Raw genomic sequence first — 25,514 nt, forward strand, 5'->3', positions numbered from 1 at the left:
CTTGCTCCAGTGGCAGTTGAAGCACATGCAAAGGCAGAGTATAGGATTGATTAAAAAAATAGGGAGAATTCCCCCTTAGACTTTCCAGGTTTTGATAGTTTCTGATGTAGGGATTGTGTTTAGTAACCTTTAAAAGAGTTTTCTCCCATTTGCTTGTCTAACCACTTCATGAGTTCATGGAAAACCTTCAGTTCATGTGTCTTGTGTGAGAAAGTATCCCTTATTTGTTTAAACCTTCAACTGCATATTCTGTCATAACTCCTGGATTTGGTACTGGAAGGTACAGTGAAAAGTGGCATTTATCAATGCCCTGATTACACATCATCTCAGACCACACTTCTTGTTCAACACTAATAGTAGTCTTTTTCAGAAAGTCATTCTTATTTTGGTTAGAAACATGCAAGTTTAACTGATATTAATGTCACTGTGAGTTTAATATTTACTTTGGTAATATGAGGTTTTATTTAGGTTGGGCAAACCTAATGTCCTCTTATAGGGTTTTGGGGGTTGTGTCAATGAGTTGCAGTTGACTTTTTTTTCCTCTTCAGTTTATTTTGCCATTTTACTGGGTTTTATTAATAAGTATTTATTGGTTTTGTCATGAATAAAGTCAGATCTAAACACTTTCTGGACTAGCAAATTATTTTGGAGGTCTTTATTTTGGTGCCAAATGTGAGGTTTCAGAATGGTGCCTGTTATTCAGGGTATTCATCTTAACCTTTTCTAGCACTTAGGTCTTTTAGCACATTTCCATATAGCTACCCCAAAGCAGCAGGTAGTGTGGGATAACTTGATTTAGTTATTCTTTTAGCTAGCAGGGTCAGTGAAGAACTGTCTTGTTCGTAGGAAATAAGTGCTAACATTGTACCCAGGCTAAGAGTTGCAGAATTGCTGTTGTATGTCAGACCAGCTGTTCAGAGAACTGTCATCTAACCTTGTAACTGTCATTTACTGTTCCTGAGAGACTAGAAGTGTGTTCAAAAGTTTTAGTTTTTTAAACATGGAATTATGAACCTTCCCTTAAAAATATACATGTAATTTCTTCCATCTTATATTTTTCATTCATGAATTTTGAATGAATTGTAAGCTCTTATTTTTTGTACTTCTCTAATAGTTCTTTCCATACTAAAAATCTCAGAGCTCTACAAATAAAAGAGGAAGTATTTTCTATATAAAACTTCATTATTTTAAGAGAAATCACATGAGGAACATAACACTGCTATCTTTTTTGCCTAGAGGATATGGACTACATGTATTTTGGTTTTCTTAATTTCAGTTATTATACAGAAGAGACAGGGAATCCCGTTTAGCTTTATGGTGGGAAACTGGGCAGAGAGGTTGATTCTTGTGACTGTGAACGGTAACTAATTTTACAGTCTGCTGAAGCTCTTCAACGTTTGCGTTTCCTCTTGCACAGACACCAAAGCCACCTATTAGGAAGCAATGAGTGAAGCTATGATGGATGTCATGGGTTCATAACCAGGTTAATAAAACCTAATTCTGTGCAGGGCTTTCAAAAATCCACAACATGTCAGCCATAATTAGACCTAGCTCTCCTATGGGACCCGTACAAAGACCAATGGGTGATACTTCTCAGAAAATAACCTTGATGAGATGGTGTCTGCTAGTTGTGAAGTGCCTGGAGTTTTCTTAAGGCACTGTTTCATTCTTACCCAAGGGACTTCGACTGAAATGGAATATTTTATTTCTCCTGTTGCTATTGACGTTTGCATCATCTTTATTGCCATAATCTTTTGCCAAAATGACTTGATTTTCCTCTCCCTCTCTGCCCCTTTTTTTTCTTCTATTTTTTTTAATCAACAGCCAAAAGTATCTGGGGAGCTTGGCTTAAACATTCACTTCAAATCTGTATTTCTTCAAGAAGTTTCAGTGCAGTTTTACTCTTTTCTTTGTCACTACGTTCTGATGCCCTCTCTCTTAAGGATCAGAAAAAAAGTCATAAAACCAAAAGCAGTTGATTGGAAAGCCATATGTTAGGTAACTGGCCAGAAGGGAGGAAAGCTATCATCAGTGCATCATGCTGATGACCATCTGATGAAATTCACAGCATGATAAAAAGAATTTCTTAGCAAGTGAGGGTCAGTGAGTGAGCATCAACAGCTAAGAGTTTGTTTGTCTAGGGCATTGATCGGGGCATATTTTCAATCATCTTAAATATCAGCCCTTTTGAAGCAGTCACAGTAATTTATTTAGGACACAAAACCTCCAACATAAACAAAGATTAATCTTGGAAGAAAACTAACAGAGACAACAGCTTTGTGCTATTTCTTTTGTTTGTATAATTAATGTTCAACATTAAGTGTTCACTCAGCTGATACATGCATGGTACCAGCGAAGTAAATTCATTCAAATACAAACAGTTTCTCTTGTATTGTTTTTGGAGCTGTGTGGTACATTTGTTCAGGTCCCTGGTAATACTTTAAGAGCTAATTACTTTGAAAAGTAAACAAGTATGCAAATATACATCAAGAAGTGCCAATTGCTTGGTTTTGAGGTTTTGGGTTGAAAGGGACAGAGAAGAGAGACCCATGAGCTTGTTGAATTACTGACAGTGCTGTATTTTCTATTGTAGCTTTCTGCAGTAGTTTTTTGTATTATCAGTCTCTGCAATATTTTCTTTATCCAACCTAGTTTAAAAAGGATTGGAATTAATGCTTCAAGATCGTGCAAATTTTCAGCTGAAGCAAGTCAACCAAATAGTGATAGCGGGGTGAAGACCACAAATGCTCAGGAGATTTGATCTGTTTGGAAAGCAGCAAGCAGTGGAATATTTATGCACCAATTTAATAGACCTCACAGGTAACTTGCCAACATTGGCAGGGGATGATAGGCTTTTGACTGCTGCAACAACAACATGAAGGAACAAAGCAGGAAAGGAGAATGGGACATTTGGGGCAGCTGCATCCCACTGTGCCTCTTCCTAGCCCAGCTTTCTCTTGTGCTGTGCACTGAGCTGAAAAGTCTTGGGGTTAAGGATTCCCTTCTGTCAGACTCTGTCTGTGCTGTAGCTCAGGACCAGGAGCTCAAATGTTACAGGCCAATGTGCTTTCTGCTCCAATGCCTGCTGCACTGACACCATTATCTTAGCAGTAACTATGAAGGTACTGAAGCTTTCACTTCAGTAGTTGCTAGTCATGCTGGACGTCTTAGTATTCCACTGTGCCAGTGAAATATCTTCTCTCAAGCACTCTTGCCTGGGTAGAGGAAACCAGGAGCTCATCTTTGCTCCTTGCAGGTCACCATCAGGAAGATGGGAACCACAGTTTCTGCATGCCATGCTGGTGGTACTCTGTGAAGGTGTTCCCCAAGCATAACCAGTAAGGGAGAGGGCAAAGTTTAAGCCTTCCAGATCTAGCCAGAACCTTAGATTTTTCAATGCTAAAACTATAAATGTAACACTTGGTTATAGACTGTTCAATGTCCAGTAATTTCTCAAAGGCAGATAATAATAATAATAACTCATCAACTTGATATAGGGAAGATCCTGGTTCTTGTTTTTAAGGGAGCAGAGAGATTATTAAATCCCTCATTCAAACCTTGTTCCCAGCAGCCTCAGCATCCTCTGACATGACAGTTATTCAGGACCTAGTGCTATCTCACTGAGCTAGAAAATTTCTTAAAAGACCTTCTCCTGGTCTGAGAAAGTCCTGCCATTAGATTTCTGTTCCAGCCCAGTTGAGTCACTAGTGTGCCTCTCAGTATGATTCTGTGCTTGCATATCAATCCTTTGAAATGGCCTTTAAAATTCTGGTTCTAGTGTGGTTGAATATTGTTTATTGATGTGAAGTGTCTGATCCTGAAAGTACTAATGTACATATTCAGATATTAAAGAGGCGATTTGTCCCACAGAGAATTATACTTTCTGAATAAGAGAAGAGCTGTGGTGCATGAGACTGTGAAAAGGTGATTGCAATATCAAAGGAGGAAACGGAATAAATGAGCTTTCCAATTACTTCAGTAACTTACCTGCTTGCTAGAGTGTGTAAATTATTGCAACTTATTTAGATGAAATTTGCGTAAGCAAAAGTATTTTTCTAGAAACACAAATTTACCAGAAAAAGAATGTTTTAGATGTTTTCTCTGGATTTCTTTTTCTAGTGATTGAAATAAGAGCCACGTCCTAAAGCTGTTATTGTAGCAACATGGATTTTCTGGCTGCATTACTTGTTCACAGATGGTTAGCCTTTGACATGGCAATGAGATTGTTCACTTCTGGAAGATGTTAGCACAGATCAATAAGAAAACTGTCTTACAGAGAGAACACCTGTTTGTCAACCAAGCCTGCCTTAAAGGTATTTCTGATATTACACTGTTGTTTGTTCAGTGGAAAGTCAGTAGTTTCCTGGCTGCAGGGTTTAAATTCCTCTTTGTTAGCGTGCAGTTTGATAGCAGTAAGGAGAAGAGTACCTTTGGAAAAAAAGGCATACTGACGTCTTTGCAGTGCTGGATATCTTAGCAGGTTGGGCTTAAGAGTCTGTTCCCCTTTCTCCTTTTTGGGCCATAGAAGTAATGCAAGTGCCAGTTTAGTTTTCTGTCAAGCAAAAAGTCACTTTAATCTTTCAAGTTTTAGAATAAATATTTGGGGACTGCTCTATGCAGGTCGTGGCTCATAAAAAACAGGGTCTCTGCCCATTCTCCAGTGGTATTAAACTATGTGGTATGACAGATGTCATGAAAGACAAAAACTCATAGAAAAAATTGCAGGCCCAGGATATACGATGAGTGGAACTAGAAAAATGTGAACTAATATATCTGGGGAAAAGAACTATTCAAGTATTAATGCTGGAAAATTGCTAGCTGCTGTAGAGATGGGAAAAAAAATAGGAAAGTGATGGCATTTTCTCCAAGAGCAGAAGGTAATAGTCTCCTTCCTTGTTGAGAACACTGCTCAAAAGCACAAAGCACCGTTTCAATTAGGTATGGCATTCCTCTTCCACTCTCAGACTGTTGGCTAAATTTTCTAATACATGGCATCTGTCTCTGCTTCTATGTATCCATTGTTTTTCATTCCCTGTCTATCTCCATAGTGCCTGTGTGCCTAAGCGGTGATGGATAAATACCTGTGTAAAGAAAGTGATGCTCAAATATTCTTGAAACTTGATGAACTTGTGTTAGTTGTCTGTGTCTTAGTTAACAGTACTGAAGAGCAGACTAGATGCAAATGCCGGGTTGGGAAAATAGGGCAGATTTCCTCTCTTAAATGGAGATAATGACACTCATCATCTTAAAAGCAGAATTTTATCACTGTTAATAATAATGTTATTGTTATATAGTGGAATTTTAAAAACATCAGTACCAGTTATGTCAATGATGTAGAGAAGAGCTGTAGACATAATTAAGGTGATGGAAGCAGGCTTGCAAAGAAAGATGAAGAGAAACAGCAGTTGCACAGCTTGTCTAAGCGGTGATAATGATGATGGGGGATGTGATGACCACCTAAAACTTTCTGACATCTGTAAACATAGAATAGGGAATAGCTCTGTTCAGTTGGTCATAGCATTACAATTAGGGTTAATGAGGAAAACTGAGCAAAAAATCACAGGACATTTTTTTTTGCTGTTCAGCCCAATGGTAGATCACATTAAACGCTAGAATGGTATCTTCAAAACATCCTCTGTTGCACCAGTAGAAGCCCAATTGCTTAAATAATGTGAAAATAAATTGAGAAGATGCTCATGAGTGTGCAGAGGGAAATAAAATATTTTGATACTGGAAAAGAACTGGGGAAGATGACCTTTTCTGCTTCTAATTTCCAGCGCTATTAAAACGAGTTGGCAGTGATGCCCTATTTCTAGTTTTCAGGCATTTCTCTTCTTTTTTTTTTTATTTGTAATGAGAACCCAGTTTATATTCGGCATTATCCAAAACTTTCAAAACTGAAAATTCAGGAAGCTGAACTGAGGGTTCAGAGCATTATGATAGTTTCTCTGCTGGGGCTCACCTAGAGCTGCACACCCTGGATGCACATGAACCCCATGGGATGTCAGCTAAACCGAAATTATCTGAAGCAAAACAGTTGGGGTTGAATGAAATGGTGTTTTTCCAACTAGCCTGAAAATGGTCAAGGCTGGACATGCATCAAGACAAGTCAAAAAAGAATCGAGGGTACAAGAAGCGTTAGCATGCAGTGCTGTGATTAGCACAGCACCTGCAGCATATCAGACTAGCTGTGTTTCCTTAGGAATTTGCAGTGCATGCATAAGTACACATTCATGTATCTTTTTTCTCTTTGTATGATTGCCTTGAAATATATCACTTGGTTTATTTTGGACTAAAAGGCTTTAGGGTTTTATTTATTGCTTGTCTGGATTTTTTTTTTAATGTAAAATGTGATCATAAGAGACATAGTTCAAATAATTTCCTACTGCCTTCTGTCTTGAAAACTTCAGTTTTCAAGATACTTGGCCCTTTTTGATGAGGATGCAAGGCACAAAGTTTCTTGGCTGTAGTACTACCTTGGAAAGAAACTGGAAATCATTAGCTGAAAGTAGTGAGTTATATGAATTATACACCCCCGGAGGCATAGAGATTTTATCTTGAATTTAAATTTTTTGCTGCTTGCCAATGAAGTGTCAATGAGTTTCACCAAAGATGTTCTAGTAAAAAAAAATATCAAAAATCTGTTTAAAAAGCAGCTTTTAATTAAAAAAGCTGATTCCAAATTGTCGGAGATACTGTTTGGGTGAATACTCATCATTACCAAAGGTAAACAGGAGAGAGAAAAACAAATGCATTTTCTGCCTGGCCTTTTTGGTTCTGTTAACCGCAGAGCTCCCTGCATGCTGCTACTGTTTATTAAAAAATAAATTAATATGATTTCAAGCCAATGCTGTACGTGTCACATGTTGCTTTCAGAGTAGGAAATTATTTCCTCAGTAGACTTCATGTATTTCCACTCAAGTATGCAGCCATTTTTATTCATATTATAAGGGAACAGAGTGAACTGAATTGTACATGTATTCAAAGAAACAGTACAAATTTGAACAGGAGACAGGTGATCGATTATTAGGAGGTAGTATTGCATTGTGTTGTTCACCAGGAGCTTCAAGGGAGAAGAGAGAGAAACATTCAATTCAGTAACAAAAAGGGTACTGGGGGAGGAACTAGAATAAATTAGGGTTAGAACTGTATGCTGAGAGCTGGAGCGGAAAGACAGAGCAAATCCAGGTGACAGGAAGTAAAATACTGCTCATCAACACAAATAGGGAGGAGAAAGACATCAAAACCTGGGGACTCATGTTAAAATTGGCAGCTCAAGATAGTGACTGTGGGAAAATGTAAGGGAAAGGAGGTTTGGAAAGGGAGAAAAAGAATCAGACTTGGGTTTTTTTTTGAGGTGAATGTTACCAAAACAAAACGAAAAGAAGAAAACAATTCAGTATGAAATCAAGTATTGCTACTGTCCCTCTGCCTTACAGTTTTGGTGAGGAGGAAGTAACCACCCTCCACTAAAGCGTCCCATTGAAGTGGCCACAGTGAAGGGTTAAATTTTGAGAACAGTAAGATTTGAATCCCATGCCATCCTCTGCTTCCACCCCTCTTCCTCAGCATATTTTGGTCCTGACCAGTAGGAAAACAGCTTAATCATGCTTAGGTCTGGATGAAATGGATTATTTTAAGAGAGAATTTTTTAACTCATTGATTTATAACCACGGTGTAGTAGTCTGAAAATTAAGACATTGCCGTTTTCATATCCAGTCCAGAACATTTACTGAAGTGTTTGACTGTGCTTGAAGCTAAGTAAGGTTCAGTAATGAATGCTATAAATTCCTGAGGCTGGAAACTACCAGGTTCTTCTGCTGCAGATAATGTATGCAGTGTAAAACGCTTTTTCATGCAAAACCAGCTGATTGCTTCAGTTCCTTCAGGTCCATCCTCTGTCCTTCTGTACCATTGTACAGTCAGTTCCTGGCAAAGCTATAATTTTCTGCTCAAAAGCAGGACCAGCTGCTGGTGGTCACAGTGTGAATGACTCTAGGAATATATGGGGTGGGATAATGTGCACACTTGTCCATGGGAAAATGACAGAGAAATGATTGCTTGACACTGCTAGCTGCAGCACAGGATAGAATTTACTGCTGCTGCCCGTGGCATCCAGCACCTGTACAGTGACATGTTCTTTCCATATGCTGTAACCTACGGTCTTCACTTTGACCTCACCCTAACATCTCGGTCTTACACATTGGCCAAATCCCTTTAGTCCCTTTCCCCCTTGTTTTTTTTTTTTTTTTAATTTATTGCCATTCTTTGGAAGATTAATGCAGCTTCTGCACTGGTTACAGAGAATTACTGTATCAGTCTGTCTATCGTGTCTCTGCAATCCTAGCTCTTCATCATTGTACATTCTTTATGGATCCCATTACTTTCACCACCCCTTATCTAACTACTTCATAAAAACCACCTCACACATTTATAAAGCATGACAAGAGCATTACCATAAACTATGTTACTCTGCTCAGTAAACACATCATAGACTCTCCATAGGCTAATCACCTTAGTGGGTAAAACTATCTGGGGATGGATTTATCTGCAGCAATCATATCAAAAGACAAATTGTATAGAACAACATCATTCTGTTTTTCCACAAGAGTTTAAGATCCTTGCATCATTTTGTCTTGACTTAAAGCCTGCATTCTAAAGTTGCATATTGTCATCATCTTTGTAATCAGTAGATTAATTTATGAATATTTAACAGAAATCCTTGGTGTGAGATTTTCATGTATCACACGAAACAATAAAGGATGTGTTATAGGTGTAACAAGCAATCTTGGGTTATCTCTTGCTGTTGATGCGAAAAGTAATATAGTTTCCTAATTTGGAGAGGAGGGTGAAGATAAAGGCATTTAGTGAAAAGCATATGCAGTTTTAGAGATCCAGAAACCTCAAGGTGTTTGGGGAAAGCCAAGAGACTCTGGCAGGACTAAACAGCACTCGTGTGGTTGACATAGAATAATTTCTAAATCCTTTCTTAGTAACTAATTCTAGTGCACAATTCTATATTCATTTCTCATCAGCAGCTCTGCTAAATCATATTTCTTATCAGCCTAATTATTCCATCTGAAAAGAGAATTATCCTATATTTTTTTCATTGTGTTTCTTTTCTGAGATTCATTTAACTTAACATCCATTCTTTGGATGCCTTTTTCTGGCAGCATTTAGAGCAACATTTTGAGGCCTGAAGAACAATATTCAGTAGTTCACTCAAGTTTTAGGATATTTTCAGGACTGCTTCCACTTCAGATTTTCACTGCACTCTAGCAAAGAAGTAGAGATGCCAATATTGGAAATGCTCGTTTCTGTTCAGCAGCAGCAATGTTCATTTCTCCACAGCTTTGATACCTAGAAAATTTGTTCTATGGCAGAATTGTGCAGCTGTAAAGCAATGACCAGAATAGCATAGCAGGTCTTTTTAATCTGTATCTTATACTGCTGCCTGCGGTTATAGGAGGAGCAGTGCTTGAATGCAGGCATATTACATCTATTTTCCCCAAGCTGTTTTTTCCTTTTTTTTTTATCCTCTCTGACATATCAAATATTAAATTTTCTAAACCACCCAAGTGACTAAGAGCAAGATTTCTTAAAAGATACTTCCATATTTTATGTTCAGCCTTACCAGGCCTACATAATTTAGACCAAGAAATCCCATTTACAAGTGATACAGACCTTTAGGAGTGTCATTTCTTGCTGAAATTCAACAAAATTTAGAGTCATAATGCCTATTACTTTGTGATACGGAACTTATTTCCCAAAAATAACTTTTTTTCTCTTCCTGGAATGTTGAAGTCCTGCCTCTTCATGTATATCTCTCAATGGTATTCCAGAGCTGTAAATCCCACCAAAACTTCTAATTTCAAACCTCCATTTTTTAAAGTTGCTGTAAGTTTATCTCATTTGAAGTGAAAGAGATCTCGTTAATGGAGTGAAGATTCCCACTAAGAGCACATTGGATTCTTGACTGCCTCTTGGGTTGCATATCTGCTTTTTGCAGTTCATCAATACAAGAATGCTAATAGTACCTATTGCAATTAACTTTCAATACACCCTGTAAAAAAGCAATCAGGTGGATGGGGTATGTGTATGGGTATGTGCAGGCAGCTCTGCCTGTCTGCTTTTACTGCTGTCTTGTCAGGGACTGCGTACACACACAGTAGGTGGGATTTTCTCATAAACCATGTCATTTTTGTGTATGGTTACACTGTACATGTGCATGCAAAATCATAATTAAGACTACCCGTAACTCTGCTTCGATAACAGCTAGAAGCAAATTCCTCATCAGCATTCCTCTCCAGCCATTCTTGCCCTGTTGTCCTCTTGAATACCTCAGCCGACGCTGGTTATTGCACTGCCATTTGAGATACATTGTGCCAGAGGCAGTAGCTAGAATGATGCCTTGTTTTTCTGGGTACCATTTTCCTTTGATTCATCTTTAAGAGATTTTCCTTTTTTTTTTAATTTAAATATGCGTAAGAATAAGGTCCTGTGCAAATTTCTCAGGAGATCAATTTGCAAGGCCTTTTAGCAGAAAGATCTATTCTCTAGTGTGTGTATTGGTTTGATATGGAAATCCATAAGCCTGCCCTAGATCCACCCACATCTCATACATTGGTGTGCTCTGGGTTTTCTTTGTGAATTCAAGAGTAGAATCCAGACCATTTCTCCTTTACAAAAATAATACTTATTTTTAATTTCTGTGAATAAACCAGTTCTCGAGGATCAGAGTCTGTTCTGGGTGTAAGTGTAAGAATCTGTAAATCTCTCAGATAAAAAGCCTCCTGTGGCTGATGGCAGAGACCATTAGTAGAAAGACGTAAAAGACTACAAATCCATGTGCTAATTAGAGCTTTGCATATCCCTGCTTCCCCTGTTATACTGAATGGAAAATAAAATACAAACGAAAAAGAAAAGAGAGTTAGTATTCAAATGAAATATTAACATTCTGCAGAACAAAAATCTTATTATTATTTTCCTCTAGAAATTCTTTAGTTACCTATTTTTTGTAGAAAAGTTTAATTTCATGTAAATGGCCTTTTGTGTTGAAACAGCTCTTAGAAAATTAGCTTATAGCACCATAAATAACCAGAGATGCCTGTGCTAAATGCACGTTGCCCCTCTTAGCTTATGAATTCTGACTCCAGAATGTATCAAAACCTTGGATTACAATGATATTAATTTCCAGGTGTATCTGACCTGCTTTGTTGAGCAGTTCTTCTCCAGATTTCGACCATGTGTAATGGGCCAACACAAACCAAGACAATAACGTTGGTCTTACTCAAAATAGGGTCATTATCAGCAGTATAGGACCTGGGGCCTGAACTGAACAGGAATGTTGCACCACTCACCAAGAAAGAGTGCTGTGGGCTGAAAGCCCACATAGTAGTAGCTTATTATTTCTTAAAGTATAGTATTTCCCCCTGAGCGCAGTGTAGTCTATAGTTCTGGCACATTAGCTGGCATAAACATTTTGATTAAAGCTTATGAATGTATTAATTACACCTGGGCAGTTTCCAAAGCTTATTCAAACTGCAAACTCTTCAAACTGCAGCCCCCAAATCTGAAGTCTTCTTAGTAAATGTAAAAATGGCTGTCACAGGGTTGCCTTTTCTTTCTCTAGGATGTTTGTAGAGACATGAGGTGGCAAGGATGCAAATTTTTTCACCCATTTGTTTCTGTAAGCAGGATTTCAGAAAGTTTTCATGTGTGAAGAATTTTTACTCCCATGTTGTTAAACATTTGCTTGAAGTCTAAAGAACTTCAATTCTGTTTAAAGTTTTCTCTGATCTCCTAAGCCTAGCAACATCTGCATATACTTATGTGTTTATCAGAATAACATATGGGTATGTGACCCTAAACAGGATAACAACAGTGGAACATTGACTAGTAATATATAAAGCTGTATAAATAAACAGAGCTATCAAAACTAGTAATAGTCCTAATGAACTGCTGTAAACGGTGATAAAATTGGTCTGTACGATTTCCTTTGCTTGTGTTCCTGTGGTACATTGCTTATGGTGTAACAGAGGGCAGAATCGGACCAGCAAATCTTATGAAGTCGTTTGAGTTTTGCTATTTTTTGCAAGAAATACAAACAAGTTCTTACAACAACCTTCAACTGGATTAGGTTGCATGGTGCATTGACAATGCAATAGAAACAAAATCTAACGGAGGATCTGAATTCTAAAATCATGGGCGTATGACCCCCAAAAGAAAGGCATATCTTATCCATCAGCCGTCTGTGCCTCCACCAAACAACACAAGAAGTCTCACCTAAGCAGTGCTTCGCTCATGCATTCATGCACACATGCATTCATTATGACTGACCTGCCCTAGGAAGGTCCATTAAGTGGAACTCATTTCAGGCACAGATGGTCCTGAATAGCTTAATGTCTGTCTGGTGGCCAGAGTAAGTGAATTCTTGACGGCCTTAGACTTCTGATCACATACATGCAGCCAAGGAGGAAATGAAAACATGTTTATCATTTTGATAAACAACCTCTCTCATTGCTGCAGGATGCTCCATGTAACTCAGCAGAGTCAAATACTATTAAATTATCATCACTGTCAAAGAGAGAACGTATAAGTTTTGCTACCTGAGTCATAGTTAATGACTTCCACAATGTATAACACAAATCAGTACTGCTGTTTGCCTTTTTTATGTTTGTTTACTGATAAGTTCAGGCTTGGCTAGAATACGGAGGCAAGTTATAATTTTGAAGTGCAAAATATGCTTTTATTATTACCTCTCAGCTAGAGATATAAAACAAAGAGATGACTAGAAGATGGCTTTTTGGCTTCTGTCTGGCACACACTCAGACCCTGTAGGTGATTAGATATTTTAAATCACAGCCACCCACAGTAGTCTCATACTAATGATAAAATATCTCACTCTGCAGTGTGTAAGCTCAAGGTGGCTTTGTAACAGAGACAAACATGAATATGATTTCAGGAGTTTAGTCTCCTTCAAGTAGAATTAAACCATTTGGAAGAGTAACAGTTGTTCCTGTTTTACAGCGAGAATGAGGTATTATTTCTGCAGTTTCATATTTTAAGACTATGCAGAACAAAGATTTCTGGAAGGCTAGAAGACATGAGCAAAATTGTAATGCCACAGATAGTTTCCATCTTCAACAGCCCAGCATCCTCCCCAGCAGCCCATTCTGTCCCTCTTGCTTTGGCAGGCATCACATTTGCTTCGTGCAAAGCTGAGGGTATCCTGTGAACTGAGCACTCAGGAAGGACCAGCTGTTCTTATTATCAAGTCCTGGTAATGTTTGGTGTGAAGAGGGTATAAGTCATGTTGGGGCGTTTTCAGTCATCTCTGAAGCTCCTTGTAGAAAGAGCAAATCTTTTGCTGATTTGCAAGTTCCTATTCCATTTCCAATCTTTTTTGGATTTTTGGGGGGCAGCAGGGTATTAAGAAAACATAAGCTGTTTTTCTTGCAGGTGGCTAAAGAAGCCACTCCATGAAATGTAACTGTCAACAAAACATTCAGAAAACACTTGCTTGGAGCATTTTAGAGCCCTTTCTTTTGCTTTTAAGATTAATGGCAAATCCCCTTTTGACTTGAATGAGTTAGGTGAGGCTGTTATTGTGCAAACAAAGCCAGAAGCTACCTTAGCTCAATAGACCATAAACTTCAAAAAAAGATATTTCTGGGTTTGGTGACAATGATTCAAACTTTTGCTGCACTCACAGCCTATCAGGTCAATAATTCATAGTTTCTCAGGGCTCTCAGCACTGTAACATCTCAACAGGTTTCCCATAGCCTAGAAGAATCCCTGAGAAAAAAATCACTGGCTCAGGAGCAGAAGCCCTCAGATATTGGTATTGTAGCATTTCCTGGTGCCCCCCCCCCCCATCAAATTATAGGAAATAACTGAAAACCACAGAATAAAAAGGTACTTCACATATATATCTGAATATGTTGAATCTCTTTTCAATGGAAACTGAAGATTGATTCTCGTTCCCCTCCCTGCTCTAACTTGTTTCCTCATTTGTACAGCTGAAATAGAAATTTAAATTGGAAACACCACCCCACCCCCTAGTATATTTCTTATATATTTATATTTCTGTGGACAGCATAATCAAGAGCATGATTTTTCGATTATTTTTTTTTTTCCCTGGTCTCACTGTTTTCATTTGAATTTGTTGGATACCTCTGTCTATTCCCGTTTTGTATGTGGCTTTTAATAAGTCTAACGTGTATATGCATGGCTGGTACAATAGGTACCGGCAAAACACTCCATGCAATGCTATCCAGTAGTCACTCATAGGCTAATGAAAAATCTGCTCATACATACCACATTTTCCAGGAAAACTGTGTGTGTAACATTCAGAACTTTCTCCATGTGAAATGTATTTTGTTTCTTCTGTGTCAGCACTGGGAAGGGTCTTATTATTATTATGGGGATTACAGTTATAGCTCATGCAGATGAAAGTTTCAATTAACGTACTTAGCTGTCTGGTGGTAAAAGAAGTGTTTTTTTCATTGCTTTTATAGTTTCATTGTTTTTCCGCTCTTACAACTACACACTTTGGGTTAAATTCTTTATTGCTGCAGCACCTTGAGCTTCCACGTAACAATTAAAGGTGTTATGAAGCTCATTCACCATAACCCCTTATTTTGCATAGTTAACCAAATAAGCAAGACTAGCTGATGTAGTTATTAGTACTCATACAACAAATTAATAGAGAAAATTAAGCATTTAGCGTATTCACAGATATTTACCACACAGTCTATGTAGTCTAAAATTAGAAATGCTTATTACTGCATACTTTATTGTTGAGGTTACAATCAATAAAATCACAAATCTTTCTTCTCTTAGGGCATGACTGTAAGATGAATTAAACCAGTGAGACCATTTTCCTTGCTTTCAATATGATTTGGATGGGGGAACAGGGATTTTATCTGAGGAATTACTTCACAGAAAAATGCAACCATTCAGGGCTGAGTTGATTATCACAATTCCTCTTACTCCTAAGAGACACTTAAAAGACCGTTTGTCAGATGATGGCTTTCTGAATTGTTGGGATCTCTCTTCTCTATCACCCACTGGCTTTCAAAAAGCTCGTGTCAGCAGGCCAAATGTGCCTAATAACTAACACATGAAGTAGCATTTCTCTCCAGATGAGTTAAATATTTGCTGCAGAGTTGGTCTTGTCTCACGCTTGCAGACTCATCAGTGCTTAACCCCATGACCACACCACCTAAGCTCGTTTACCCTAATGGAAGTTCACAGGCTTTCATATACTGACTCACCGTGGAAGATGAGTGGTTTGAAAGTTTAATATTCAACATCATTTCCACACTTTATGGCGTCCCTGTTTATTGGTAGTTGTACCACTTAATACTGTGGGTACAATTTAATGCACACCACCATATGACCTTAACTGCATACAGTCAAGGGGGATTCCTCCCTGTTCGTCCAGCCCAGTGCTTCACCAAGAAATGTCACATTTGTAGAATCACCAGGTAACAGGACTAACTTCTGAGCATGGAGATGCCACTGGACTCCCAGACCTTTTCCAACATCCCTTGCTCACAGCCAGATGTTTATCAGCACCTCCACACTGCTTATTCTCTGACCTGGATACAGGGTTATGGAAGTATTGAAGAGCTCTCAAAGTAGTTGCAAAAAGAATGAAAGCCAAAGACAGGAATAAAGGTTTTTATGCTATAGTAAAAGCAATGTACAGCTGACATTTCATAGTGGTATAAAGAAAACCTTCTTACACATCGTGTTCTTCAGTAGGCTGTGCATGACGTTTTGCACTAAGTTTAAACAAATCCTGCCAAATTTATACCGCAGTTTCATAAAGTAGCCAAATATCTGTGGGGAACAGACTTGCGCTATAAATACTTGGTCATTATGAGCTAAATAAAATCTGAACTGAGGAACTGGGAAATTACTTGGGCAGTTCATTAGCCCAATGTGGCTTCTCATCTCCTTGCCCTGCACTGCTAAGGTGAATGGAAATAATACACTTGACACTTTGTTTCTGTGCACAGCATATGCCACAAACATCAGGTATTCATAAACCCTAAGCCACTGTCTATCTGTCTATCGCTCCTTTGTGTTCTCCATCTAACCAAACTATTGCAAATGTTCACAAAGAACAAATACAGACAAATTAAGCCTGGTGATCTTGCACCCAATGGGAATGTTTTCTGCCTTAAAACTGCCAATTTAGTGAGAGAGGTATGAAACGGAAGTGTTGTTGGACCATCCTGTAATTCAGAGAGGCTGGTTGTTATTCCCTAAGGGCTGAGTACTGGCATAAAATCAAATATTTGGAGCCAAATCTCATTTTTACAAGGATTCCTTAGCCCTTGTCCTTGTACAATAGAATATTTAGGGAAAGAGGCCTCCAATATTACAAGCATAAAATCAGCCAACAGTTGTTGCACATTTTCTGTAATATGTTACTTACATTTCCTCAGGCCCAAACTTTGACACAGTCATTTTTAGGCCAAAACTTCTGCTGATGACAGAGAAGATTCTAATATAAGACAGGCAGACTACAGCTACTGTAGAGAGACTTTTATCTACATTTCCTATTAAAACTGCAGTATGGTAGCACCTTGCTTATGCAGGAGCAAACATAATGGGAAAAATAACGTTGTAATCCCACCTGTATGGAAGCTGTGCAGAGACGCAGGCAGGAGCATGCCTGGGTGCTTTGATTAGCCACTGCTGCTCTTCCTAACCAGAGTGTCAATATTCTCTTCTTCTTTTTCTTCTTTTTTTTCTTCTTTCTTTTTTTGCCAGAAGGAGGAACGTGTGAAGTTATAGCAGCACACAGATGCTGTAATAAGAATCGAATTGAGGAAAGATCACAAACAGTAAAATGCTCCTGTCTACCTGGGAAAGTGGCTGGGACTACAAGAAACAGACCTTCCTGTGTTGATGGCAAGTAGCTCCTCCTGTATATATGTCTCTGTCTGTGTACCGTCCAGTAAATAGCTTTAAGTCTATAGCTTATGCTTAGGAACTTTGTTGTGTTCTCTGTTTAAGGTAACAGAAAAATCCTGAAGCATAAGCACACATTTACACCACCTTGTCTTCTACTTTAGTGCATGGTTCTGTGCACATGAGTCATGTTAAGATTTACTCAAAAAGTGAGACTGTAGTATTCAGTACAGGCACTTAGGTAAGTACACCAGATCTGTGGCAGGATCAAGCCCTTAATAAATAACTGGACAAAATTACCCCTTGCATCACTTCACAGGACCGCCCCTGGTGCCACAATAGCTCTGATTCATAAATATTTCAAAGGACAACAGCCATTCACTTTGATTTAACCAGCCATTTGAAAACTCAGAGGCAAAACAAAGATAAAGAAATAAATCCTGTGATCTTGTCCTGTAACAAATACAACAGAAAGCCAGGGAAAAAAATAATCTTTGTCTTTTGAAATCACTGATGCTGTTTCTTGTCATGGGAATTGTTTTTTTGCTGAAGGAAAACCACTGTGTTACTTGTGTCTGGGTTTCATATCAGGTCTAGCTCCACAGGGTGTATTCCTTCCTGGGGCTCCCCTGCCACTGTTGTGAAGTAAAACCGTGCAGCAGTCAGGGAGAGAGCGGCTGCTTCCAAGTGCTTAGCAAAACATAAATCGCATAAAGAAGACTGGGAGTAAATGATACTAATCCCATTAGTTACCCTTCCCAAACAAGCCGCTCCGTGTTGCAGAATCCCTCTGTGAGCAGCTGTGTGAAATGAGTATCTCACAAAAATCCCTCACTGTTCTGTATGATAGATGTCTGGTGCTGTTGTTTATGTAACCACACTGCCCAAAAGGGCTCCAAAGAGCCAGGTTTTGTTCTGACTAGAGCCGAGGTGGGCTCTGCCTTGGGCTCTCCTCATCCTTCCCATTCCTGGGTTTCCAGGGGTGGTGGTGTAGCTGGAGGTTTCGGAAGCAGCCAAGCTTTTCTCTTCAAGGCTGGCTCTTAGTATTCAGCTTCCCCACAGGTGAGTGAGAGGGAACAGCTCTACAAGCAAACCTTGGGAAATTTGTTTCTTCTGGGGTGCCTTTCCTCAATCACATGGTGAAAAGGCACTAGCAAGGGAGCAGGGGATGGTCCGGTTGTAGCCCAGTATGGGGCAGGCTTATGGGTGGGTGTTGTGGACTTGAGGATTGTGTAAACAAAGCTCTAAAGCTTGCACATTTCAACAATCAAGATGAGATTGGGCTGCCTTGGAGGAATGTTTTCTCAGCAAGTATTTGTGGTGTGTCTGTATCTGGTTTACATATTAAAGATAGAATGAAAATGCTTTATTATTTCAAAAAAAAAAGCATTTTTATATATACAAAATTGCTTTATTTCTGTGAAATCATGCAGTATTTCATATCTTGTTACACTGAGAACGCAGTGCATCTTCTGAACTTGGGACTAAAAACATGCTATGAATGCATCTGGAAATGATTGTGCTTTAATCCACATTCTGTCACTCTGGTATTGCCTGATCACCCTGATAAAAATAAGCTTTTATTTTTCTGTTAAGCACCCTCATAAAGCCGTAGGTGAAACCTGCAGCTGGTCTTAACCAAAGCTCAACTCTGCAAACCTTGAAGAATTTCATGTTCTTCAGCAGGTCACGAAAAACAGAGGCACTGGATAGAGCAGAGAGACACCATTAATTCAGATCTTATAATTCTGTTCAGGAAAGAGGAGCTCAAAAGTATTCTGTGTGAAGAAAAAAGTTGGGTGCAGGTGCGCACTGGAGCCTAATTGCTCTGTCAGGATTACAATGAAAAGAAATGTTATTGTGTGGAATTTTGAAAGGAGTAGGGATAAAACAATGAGTAATACAAAGCTAGTCTCATTGAAGTCATTGGTAAGATTCACAGTGACTTCAAAGACAACAAATGTGAACTACAAAGGAATGTCTTCTCCTTTCAAGTTTAGTTGTTCTAGTCAGCCCATAGCTTCTTTTGTAGATGGCTGGTGAACAGTTCAAAAATCCAATATGCAGTTCATAAAAATTAATAGAAGGGGCATTTTCTCCTGCTTTTGTTTTATTCCAGACTTTGCTTTGTGACTTTGACATACTGACCTGTTTTTAGTCAAAACTTTGACCTATTTAGTAGTTCTGTTCTTGCTAAAGCAAACTCCCAGAACTTCCCATGGGTGTCCCATTACCGTCAGGATTTTAACTCGCACAAAGATTTGGGATTTGCTGTTTCTTTTGCATACAGGGGCACTTCAAATTGCCATATACAACATTTTACCTCCTTTACCTACCATATTGGAGGGATTAAGCAATCTCACATTGGGTTTTACTCTGTATTTGTTTTCAAGACATAATCTGTCACTAAGAAAGCTTGCTTGGGTTCATTAATTAAAAATCCGTGGGTGTTCAGGTACAGCAGTATACTCCCACCTGAACAGACTGATCGTCTTTGAGAAATGACAATGAGCAGTTTGACTCCCATCTGTGGTTGATTATTACCTTGAGCCATGTCCACATATGGACGATGGCTGCTTAGTAATGTGTATAAAATGAGCTGAAACTCAGTCTTGCCCTGTTTAAACCATTTGCCAAACTGAGACTTAATGGAAGCAGAATCAAACTTCTGGTGTTTGTCAGTCTAATTTCGTCAGGAAAATACTTCATCAGGGCTGGTGCTTTTACAGTTTGAGTTCATGTTACAGAGGAGGGGTTGCATTGCCTTCCACTCCTATTGCTCCAGGACACAGCTGGCCTCTGTGGGTGGCACTGTGTTGAGAGCTGGCTTTGTTTTCTGTTTAATAGGGAATACAGTTATACGTAGGAGTCAGCTTAACTTTTTTAATAAGTATCAGGAGTGATAAATGGTCCTTTTGTCCTCTTGCTGTGAGATCTCATCACAGGTAGCACACCGTAGGACACCATAGCACATAGGACTAATGTATGCAGCCCTCATCCTGAATGAGCTGGCACTCAAGCTAAGTATGTGGTTTTGTACTATAAAACTATGCAGTGCAGGAAGTCGCCATGTATTCCCAAGCATCACTTCCTGCCAAGTCCAACAAACTTAAAAAAGTATAGTGAGGCCAGGCTGTGGCAGCCTCAGACGTTAGAAATTATTCCTTGCTGCTCATTCAGTAGACACTATCCTACAACCTGCCACAATCACCAGTGAATTATGTAGGAGCAACAGTGAAAGCAAACAAAAGCCAAATCTTATGAAACAGAGATGCCAGTTTCTGTTTCTTTGCCTCTTGTGTTGCACATTTACTTTCATGATTCCCTTCAGTACTTCAAGGTCTTTTGTTGGTTTTTTTTTTTTTGAAGGATGGTTTCGAATGGTCCCTTTCCTTCCTGCAATTTGTCTTGTGTGCCACTTGGCAGTAGCACATACCATGAGCATCAGTCTGTTCAGCTTTCTGTCACAGCTGTTATTATTTTCTCCATTTGTTCAGATATGTCTCCAGAGCAAGTCCAAATGGATTTGTGCTACAGCAGCTTGAGAGAGTCCCTTTTTTCTGCAGGGAAAGAAGTGTCAAGCATGTTTAGGGAGTCCCCAGCCCTCTGCCTCCAGAGCACAAAGGACTCTGAGCACAGCTCAGAGTGTTACTAACCTACCCTGCAGTGATGCTGCTGGACACAGCATGTAAACTGGCTGTCTGAAGGTACCACTTCAACTCCTGATCTAATACCCTGCCCACACACTTCAGAGACAGTCAGGACCAGCAAAGGGCTTGAATTTGCAGCTCAGACTAGTGTGCAGACCCCTCTAGCTTCATGCTTTGATGGACCTGCTCTCTCATTTTCCCATTACTGCAGGCGCTTTTGTGTGACATACAGACTATTTCTGCAAGGGTTTCTTAGCCATACTTCTGAATTCACACCTTCCGTCTCCACTGTGCTTACAAACAGCTTGTCTTCCTCATTTCAGAAGCCCATGAATTTTCCTCCTCCTGCAATAAGCTCTGTGGGTCTATGAGGGCAGTCAGGTGTCAGCACAAATAGCTGGTATTGTTCCCTTGCTAGCTGTTGCATGGCTAGTACAATTTATCCTGTGGGTTGAGGTTCTGTTCCTTCTGTAACTGCTTTCTTCTTTTGGTATCGTGGTTATCTAAGAGACATGTTCCCATTACTGTCCTCTGTTTCTTTACAGCAGTGCTTCTTGCATCTTCCTGGTAGGGTCAGTGTGTGCATGACAATTGTCCTCTCAGGTGTCAAGCCCACATCCTTTAGAAAATCAGTTGGTGGCTCCAAAGCTTTATTTCTTTTTTCTTAAGTTAATTTTCTGTTATTCCATATAAAACTAAAAGAATTCACTGAAACAAACAAACAAAAAAAAAATCCCCTCATACATTTCTCTTTTTTAAATAGATATTTGTCGTTTTTAGAATTTTTCACCATTCCCAGTAGCTCTTTTACATTAAGTGGGACAAAGATGTCTTCTATTGTTCATCTTACTCATTACTTCATCTTACTGATACAGAACAGCAAAATGAAATTAATCCACTTTTTCCCGTTCTCCCAGGTCAGCTTTGGATAACATTACGTTTCAAATCATAGAATCACAGCATCATTGAGGTTGGAAAAGACTTTCAGGATCATCAAGTCCAACCATTAACCCAGCACTACCAAGTACACCACTAAACCATGTCCCTAAGTGCCACACCTACATGTCTTTTAAAAGCCTGTTCCAATGCTTGACAACCCTTTTGTCCTATAATATATGAAATATTAGCATACATGTACATACTTCAGATTTCTATTAGTTTGAGGATTATCCATCACTAGCCATCATGTGACCCTGTGAATTTGCATCAGACCTCATCAGGGCAGCATTAAGAAATTAAATACAAGTCTTAATGACCATTGGGAGAACTGTGACATCTAATGCCTCTCTGTGCCAGCACCTCACAACTCTCCACTCATGCTACTGGATGGTTGGTACTACACATCCTTACTTTTCCATGTGCAATAGTGGGAGCAGAGAGGACAACATTCATCAACACATGCTCCCTTTGCTGTCACTTGGACTCCTTTCTTTCACCCAGGACCTGCAAATGAAAGCGTCATACCAGGTATGTCACTCCTTGGGCAGACAGTAAGTGCATCCACGGTGTTGACATGAGCTAATTTCTTTTATTTTTAAAATCATGGATGTCTACTCTACAGTGAGCATTCATTATCTGAGTGCTGTGTTCCTGCAGTACAGACATGTAGCATATCCCCCCATGAGACCCTGAGCTCATGCTCAGCCCAGGCATCCTCCTGTGCTACCCCAGTTCGTACTGGCTAAGAGATGGGCATGTTAAATACAGAAACTTTGTGGCTCTCCCTTTAGTGAGTGCAGGATTCAAGTCCTGCAGAGTCAAATGAAAGATTCCTATTGACTTTGGGTCAGGTCCTTAGTAAATGCTTTGTTAGATATAATCCTGTATCTATCAGCGCTTACATCAAGTGAAAACGGTTCACAGTCACAAAGCCAATAGTTTTCTATTTATCTAATGTGTACATTAGGTGGTATCACTAGAAAGCCTTTTTTTTTCCCACTCTGAAAATACTTCAAATCAATTCTTATTTCTTGAAGAAAGGGGGAAAAATACGTTTTGAAATCCAAGGAGCCAGCTTTTCATCTCTCTAGCTGTGTTTCGGCCTAGATAAGAAGAGATCTCAGGGTCCCATACTATTAATGCTCTGTCTATATGAATAACGAGCAGGCTTGGTGAATTATTCCACACTCCTGGGAAAATCTATAGTCCTGTCCTTCTGCAGCACCAATGGAACGGAGCAGGAGAGTCGTATTTTTTTTTGACTTGGTGAATTCAGATTACTTCATTTGTAAGGAGGAAGAAAAATGTTTCTGTTCCCCACTGACACCCATTTGATAAGCTCAAAAAGAAATTCAGTATATCACAGGCACTATTAAAAAGAGGATATATATAGAGAGAAGCCTAACTGTATAGTGGAGTATTTTAAGACTTTGCTTTTGTCAAACACATGAAATGCCCTTGCAACCACCCTGAAATGACAGCCAGACCCTGAGAGGTGCTGACTTCAGGGGAGCAAAAGCAAAACTGGCAGTGATGAGGCAGAGTAATTAGTTCATTTACCAAGGCACAGCAGCTCTCATTACCAGTTTGCCTTGTAATCTGCAGGGCAGAAGCTGAATGGAGCAGAGGGGAGGTGTGTGCCTGACCCTGCTGATGGTGGGTGAGCTTTTGTGCTGGAGCACAGTAGCATCTCCTGAACCCAGGAGCAACCTGAGGAGAGCAGCGAGTCCATGTTTCTCCTTGAACAAGTGTGTGTACAAGCATATGTATGTGTGTGTATACATATATATGTATGGCTGTGCACATGCTGCAGAGTCTTCCTGCCATGGGTGGTACATCAATGCAGTGGTGTTCAGATATGTATGTACATTTCCAGTGATTAAGGTGCACAGGAGAGAGATATTTAAGGGTCAGATTCAAGCCACCCTGAGCCAAAGTCTGCAGCAAGGGCTGCTGAGCCAGGTGCTTCCCTTCTCTCAGCAAGGGCTGCATTGTTTGTGCCGCATGCAAACATCCAGCAGGCATTAGGGGGAAATAGATGGATGATCATGTCTTTTTTGGTGTGAAGATGGTGCAGCTAATGAGATCGTCTGACTGTGGGTTTATGTGAGTACATCTTCATCTCAGCTATAATTTATCTCCCTACCTATCTCTTACATTTCTTTCTTTTCCAATTGACATTGCGGTTTCCTGCGTAGCGAAGCAACCACCTTTTTTAATATCAAGCCCATAGAACAGCTGACTAATCCACCCCTGATGAAGTACAGAGAGCTCACTTAAATCCCAATTTCCACAAGAAAAACATTTTCTTTGTCTACTTAAGAGGGGAAAAAAGCCATCAGTCATGGCACTGTCTCCATCTGCGTGAGGGGTGGTCATTTTTCCAGGCTCCAGCTGACAGGTTTCAGTGCTGACACAAAGGGAACAGAGCCCTCGCAGCCAACCAAGGTGTACAAGCTGCAGCCCTATGGTGAAATTAGAGAATGGCATGGCTGCATAGCGTGTGAAGACATACAGGAACATATAATTACTTCACCTCCATACAGAGAAAAGTAACCTTTCTCTCAAATACTTGCAATAAGCCCACTACAGGCTAAATGGGAAAACAGTAGGAGTTTTCTCCTCTTATAGGTATCTTGAAGTGTTAATCACAGCGCTGGAAAGAGCCTGGTAAGGGGGTTTGGGGGCACGGAGGGCAGCCGACCACAGCGTTGTGCCAGGCACTGCAGGGAAAAAGAAGCACAAGGTGGGTGGGAACAGCCGCAGGCAGGACCACGCAGATGAGCCCTGTGAGCTCAGGTAGCATAAGGATTGGCAAGCATGGAGGATAACTCAGAGAAGGGGTTTTCATAGGTTTTGCATACACTGGTTTAACTCAGTGAGCCCAGAGGAGGCCTGAGGAGAGGCAGCAGCCCCTTGCAACCTATCTGCAAATGTACAGATGGTGGATGTAGAGGCAAAAAAAGCTTCAGGGATGCTCTCACAACCAGCCAGCATCCAGCAGTGCTGAGGGAGAGATCTCCAAATGTCAGGAACTAGATGGAAGAAGCCTGTCCAAGAAGAGATCACAGGACTGGAGTGAGTAGTGGTGTGTCAGAGCGAAAAAGCTTTGCTTGGGGGGTAACAAAGAAGTAGCTCAGCAGAGTAAGAGCTGGATATCTAGGAGGTGCTTTTGTGTAAAACACTTGATGTAATCATATCCACCACACCTACCACAAGATATGGGGTCTGGTCTGTGTCTGCCCTGTGTGTCTGTAGCAAGGCAGCAAGCAAAAAAAAGCTTTGCTACCATTTGCTACATCTGTATGGAGTGGTGTTGCCAGCTGTTACAGGATGTGTGGTAACTCAGGAGTAACAGGTTTAAACCATTACACCATGCCTTTAAAAAAAACACTGGATTTATCTGTGCTTTGTTGCGCATTCGTATGTGGTCCAAGTGCAGCATACAAAATACATTCAGAGAGTGGTTTGACACCCCAAGATGGATTTTCAGCTGGTGTAAACTGGCTCTTGAAATCCAGAGAGACCTGCTAGTTTCTGCCAAATGATGACATGGTTAGTTGAGTTTAGGAGAACAAACAGAATGGCAACTGGCTATTAATCCTTGTTCACTGTCTTCAGGGAATGTATGGGACCAGCATTCAGCTCATCGGTGGCCAAGAGGAGCTTAGAGAAACGTTAAGGTCGAGTTAGCATCTGCGCTCTGTCCCCTTCCACCAAATCTTTGCAGTAATTCAGATCATAATCTGTCTCTGCCAGAAGGACCATATTACTAAATGGATAATTCTGTGTAAGATCATGTCATACATCTTTTCTGCAACAGATACTGTGTTTTCAGTGCACTGGGGCTATGAAATGCTGCTTGTCTACAGGTGTCTTTACTACAGTACAGAAAATACGTGATCAGATTATTGCAGAGCATTAGGTCTTTTTTTCTGTCAAAGCTACCTTCTATCTATAAACATAGAGCTAGTTCACAAAGCTTGAATGTGGTTT

General features: G+C 39.8%; 1 protein-coding gene across 1 annotated transcript in view; it reads left to right on the forward strand.

The window, feature by feature from the left end:
• Positions 1–25,514, forward strand: part of TAFA1 (TAFA chemokine like family member 1) — a 221,692-nt gene that overhangs the window by 161,173 nt on the left and 35,005 nt on the right. The window contains exon 3 of the mRNA XM_057422995.1: positions 16,789–16,929. Coding sequence (XP_057278978.1) covers positions 16,789–16,929 — 141 coding nt within the window. The remainder of the gene's footprint in view (positions 1–16,788; positions 16,930–25,514) is intronic.

Source organism: Pezoporus wallicus, unplaced genomic scaffold, assembly GCF_028554395.1.
Source record: "Pezoporus wallicus isolate ANWC-B61680 ecotype Strahan unplaced genomic scaffold, APGP_CSIRO_Pwel_v1 contig_7073, whole genome shotgun sequence".
Taxonomy (NCBI): Eukaryota; Metazoa; Chordata; class Aves; order Psittaciformes; family Psittacidae; genus Pezoporus; species Pezoporus wallicus.